This window comes from Tachysurus fulvidraco, chromosome 1 (assembly GCF_022655615.1).
Source record: "Tachysurus fulvidraco isolate hzauxx_2018 chromosome 1, HZAU_PFXX_2.0, whole genome shotgun sequence".
In the NCBI taxonomy this organism is placed as follows: Eukaryota; Metazoa; Chordata; class Actinopteri; order Siluriformes; family Bagridae; genus Tachysurus; species Tachysurus fulvidraco.
Genome location: NC_062518.1, coordinates 12,309,681 through 12,314,680, shown reverse-complemented (window position 1 = coordinate 12,314,680; position 5,000 = coordinate 12,309,681). Strand labels below are relative to the sequence as shown.

General features: G+C 41.6%; 1 protein-coding gene across 2 annotated transcripts in view; it reads right to left on the bottom strand.

Annotated features, from left to right (window-relative positions):
* Nucleotides 1-5,000, bottom strand: part of creb3l1 (cAMP responsive element binding protein 3-like 1) — a 38,687-nt gene that overhangs the window by 6,033 nt on the left and 27,654 nt on the right. For both annotated transcript variants that reach the window (XM_027133071.2, XM_027133072.2), the window contains one exon: nucleotides 3,250-3,349. In XM_027133071.2, coding sequence (XP_026988872.1) covers nucleotides 3,250-3,349 — 100 coding nt within the window. The remainder of the gene's footprint in view (nucleotides 1-3,249; nucleotides 3,350-5,000) is intronic.

Below are 5,000 nucleotides of genomic sequence, written 5' to 3'. Positions count from 1 at the left end.
GCACTCACTCACACGTTCACTTACACTCACTCACTTACACCTTCACTCACACTCACTCACTCACACCTTCACTCACACTCACTCACTCACACGTTCACTCACACTCACTCACTCACACGTTCACTCACGCACTCACTCACACGTTCACTTACACTCACTCACTTACACCTTCACTCACACTCACTCACTCACACGTTCACTCACGCACTCACTCACACGTTCACTTACACTCACTCACTTACACCTTCACTCACACTCACTCACTCACACCTTCACTCACACTCACTCACTCACACGTTCACTCACACTCACTCACTCACACGTTCACTCACGCACTCACTCACACGTTCACTTACACTCACTCACTTACACATTCACTCACACTCACTCACTCACACCTTCACTCACACTCACTCACTCACACGTTCACTCACACTCACTCACTCACACGTTCACTCACGCACTCACTCACACGTTCACTTACACTCACTCACTTACACCTTCACTCACACTCACTCACTCACACGTTCACTCACACTCACTCACTCACACGTTCACTCACGCACTCACTCACACGTTCACTTACACTCACTCACTTACACCTTCACTCACACTCACTCACTCACACGTTCACTCACGCACTCACTTACACGTTCACTTACACTCACTCACTTACACGTTCACTTACACTCACTCACTTACACCTTCACTCACACTCACTCACTCACACGTTCACTTACACTCACTCACTTACACCTTCACTCACACTCACTCACTCACACGTTCACTCACGCACTCACTTACACCTTCACTCACACTCACTCACTCACTCACTCACACGTTCACTCACGCACTCACTTACACATTCACTCACACTCACTCACTCACTCACTCACTCACACGTTCACTCACGCACTCACTTACACATTCACACTCACTCACTCACTCACTCACACGTTCACTCACGCACTCACTTACACCTTCACTCACACTCACTCACTCACTCACACGTTCACTCACGCACTCACTTACACATTCACTCACACTCACTCACTCACTCACTCACTCACTCACACGTTCACTCACGCACTCACTTACACCTTCACTCACACTCACTCACTCACACATTCACTCACACTCACGCACTCACTTACACGTTCACTTACACTCACTCACTTACACCTTCACTCACACTCACTCACATGTTCACTTACACGCACTCATTTACACCTTCACTCACACTCGCTTACTCACACGTTCACTCACGCACTCACTTACACATTCACTTACACGCACTCATTTACACCTTCACTCACACTCGCTTACTCACACGTTCACTCACGCACTCACTTACACGTTCACTTACACTCACTCACTTGCACTTTCACTCACACTCACTCACTCACTCACTCACTCACTCACTCACTCACTCACTCACACATTTACTCACACTCACGCACTCACTTACACGTTCACTTACACTCACTCACACGCACTCACTCACACATTTACTCACTCATTCACTCACTAACACATTCACTCACACTCACTCACACTCACTCACACACAAACATTTATTCAATCACTCACTCACACATTCACTCATTCACTAACTCACTCACACTCACTCAATCACTCACATGTTTACTCACACTCACTCACACACACACTCACTAACACACTCACACACTCACTAACACACTAACACACTAACACACTCACTCACTCACTCACTCGCTATGTTTACACCACTTTAATAAGCCATTTTGTTATTGTGGGATGTAGACTCTTTTAACTCCTACTACAGCTAAGCGAGAAGGCAAACAGTGTATCTTTTTAAACTGTTCATGACGGCTGAGTACGCTCAGAGGAGAGTGCTCTTCCCTATTCCATAGCATTAATGACTGTGATTGGCTGGTGCACTCCAATCAGGACACTGATTCTTTCGACACTTAGTGGACTTTAGGTCCTAATTTGCTGAAAGCTCCAGAGAATAAACGTGACACACACTACACACTGCACTAGCATGCTAATTCCACAGATCAGCTGTGGGATAGAGTAGATGAGCAGCTTAGGTATTTTCATTTGGGTTTATTCTCATTTATTCAGTATTCATTAGTAATATACTTATAAGAGATAAATAGTTATATGAATTAGTGTGTAAGAGATTAATTAAAGACCTTAAGCTTACGCTTGAGTAATTATATTTGTGTGAAACATACAGAGAGAGAGAGAGAGAGAGAAAGTGTAGCATGAGAGAGGGAGAGAGAGAGCATGAAAGACAGAGAGAGTGAGAGAGAGACAGAGAGTGCGAGAGAGCACAAGAGCAAGAGAGATAGCACAAGAGAGAGTGAAAGAAAGAGAGAGACACAGACAGAGTAAGAGAGAGAGAGAGAGAGAGAGAGAGAGAGAAAGAGAGCACGAAAGACAGAGAGAGTGAGAGAGAGACAGAGAGACACAGAGAGAGTGAAAGAGAGAGACAGACAGAGAGAGAGAGAGAGAAAGAGAGACACAGACAGAGAGAGAGAGAAAGAGAGAAAGAGAGAGAGCGAGTGAGAGAGAGCACAAGAGAGAGAGAGACAAAGAGAGCGAGAGAGCACAAGAGAGAGAGAGAGTGAAAGAGAGAGAGAGAGAGAGAGACAAAGACAGAGAGAGAGAAAGAGCGAGTGAGAGAGAGCACAAGAGAGAGAGAGACAAAGAGAGCGAGAGAGAATGAGAGAGGCAGAGCACGAGAGAGAGAGAGAGAGAGAGAGAGAGAGAGAGAGAGAGAGAGAGAGAGAGAGAGAGAGAGAGAGAGAGAGAGAGAGAGAGAGAGAGAGAGATTATTCACTTTGTGTTTTAGGTACATTTTGAATAGAGGGAATAAAATCAAATAAGATCAGATAGATAGATAGATAGATAGATAGATAGATAGATAGATAGATAGATAGATAGATAGATAGATAGATAGATAGATAGATAGATAGATAGATAGAGCTAAAACATGCAGAAAAGTATGAATAATTGTTGTTGAACTCATGACAGTGGGCGTGTTCACATTTCTTTGTAACTGTTTGGTTGGTGTATGTTGCTTTGTACTCAAGACGGTCCCACACACATGCACGCACGCACGCACGCACGCACGCACGCACGCACACACGCACGCACACACGCACGCACACACACACACTCAATGTGACTTTTGCCTCCCACTTTATAAAACAGACACAAGAACTTGAGGAAAGAGAAAAAGAGAAAGAAACAACATACCATGAGACAGGTTCCAGTCTGTGTGGAGGCCATCTTACAGGAGCGAGGCACTTTGCCACTTACAAGTGCCTGAAGCTTCTGTAACTGCTGCAGCAAAGACCTTCGGAAAGAGAAGCAGGATTTTAAGAGAATGATACTGTGTGTCTGTGAGCATCCATCTACCTTTAATCAAGTTAATGATCCATGTATCCTCATTTCAGTCCACTTAGGTGAGAGCTGGTGGAAACACATAGTAGTAATAAAGGAAAAGGTGAAGAGACACTTTCACTTTCTTCCTGTTCCAGTGAACATCTTTCTGTCTGAAAAATTTCTACTGCTTTGGCCTGTTTCTTTATTCTGCTTCCACTAACAGTCTACTTACACATGCAATATCATTCTGTGTATACAGTAACAGAGCGCCCTCTGGTGTACAAACACCGCCAGCACAAGTACAGATGAACGTAATGTGAGCTGCAGGACTCAAATTCTGTGAACTCTCCAAAAACATTAATCAAACTAAAATGAACTCATAGAAAACACCACCTGTCTAATCTATTTTTCCCCAAATATGAGCTGAGGTTATGAGATTTCTTTCTTTTTTCATTACAGAGAGGTTTTCCTTACAGTTCGTGCTCATTCAGACCCAAGTCTATAGTCTAAGAATAATACTAAGCTGAAAAAGAATTTGTGTCTCTTTCCATTTAAACTCCATCACTCTCTCAGTCTCACACTAAAACCCCGAAACCCACTTGATCTTCTCTCAAAACAAGTCAGTGGCCAAGACGTTTTCTTTCCACTGCACCCCTTCTGCTCTCTCTCTCTCTCTCTCTCTGTGTGTGTGTGTGTGTGTGTGTGTGTGTGTGTGTGTGTGTGTGTGTGTGTGTGTGTGTGTGTGTGTGTGTGTGTGTGTGTGTGTGGGTCTGTTCTGAACTAAGTCTAACTAATGACCTGTTACATAAAATAGGTCTAATTTGTCTGCTTTGGCAATAAAGTACACTCTTTATCCAAATCAGATGTTTTATAAGACCTGAAGTATCTTGGAATTAAACTCTAATCTGCCAATTAACAAACATTGATCTTACTTATTCAGTCACTTTTAAGTTAAAAAATGTATTATTTTATGTTTATCCAAATTTATTTAATTATGTATTAATCCTGTGGTGCACAAATATGCTTTGATTTCTCCTTCTCGTGCTGTTTAGAACAATTAAACGTGACACACATACATAAATATCTAAATATATGAGTGTTTATCACACATTCATATGTGATAACTTACTTACTACAATTATATATGATTAATTTGTATAAAAAGAGAACATTTACATTAGGTTTATGTTAGGAGGCCCTGAGATTGAACACCAGTGTGAAATAATATGGACAGAATTATGGAGGGACATGGGTTAAGTGGGTTACATTTTTTCACTACACTTAACTTCACACATTTAATGTATTTATTGCACTTATTAATTAATTAACTTATTTAAAAAAAAAAAAAAAGGAATTTGTAATAAGAAGAAAAATAAACTACATCGATTTCCACTGCAGTACCACCATCTCCCACTAGGGGGCTGTAGGTGCCCTGAACACAATCCCTACACTTCATAACAGAGAAGCAATCAGTTTCTATAATTATGCTTCTTCTTTTAATACATCAATACATCAGTAGATTCACACATATGTCTTTAGAGGTTACACATGATTATGACAATAAATAAATAAATATATAACCAAATAAATAAATAAATCATCCAGAATCGCCTTGTTGATGA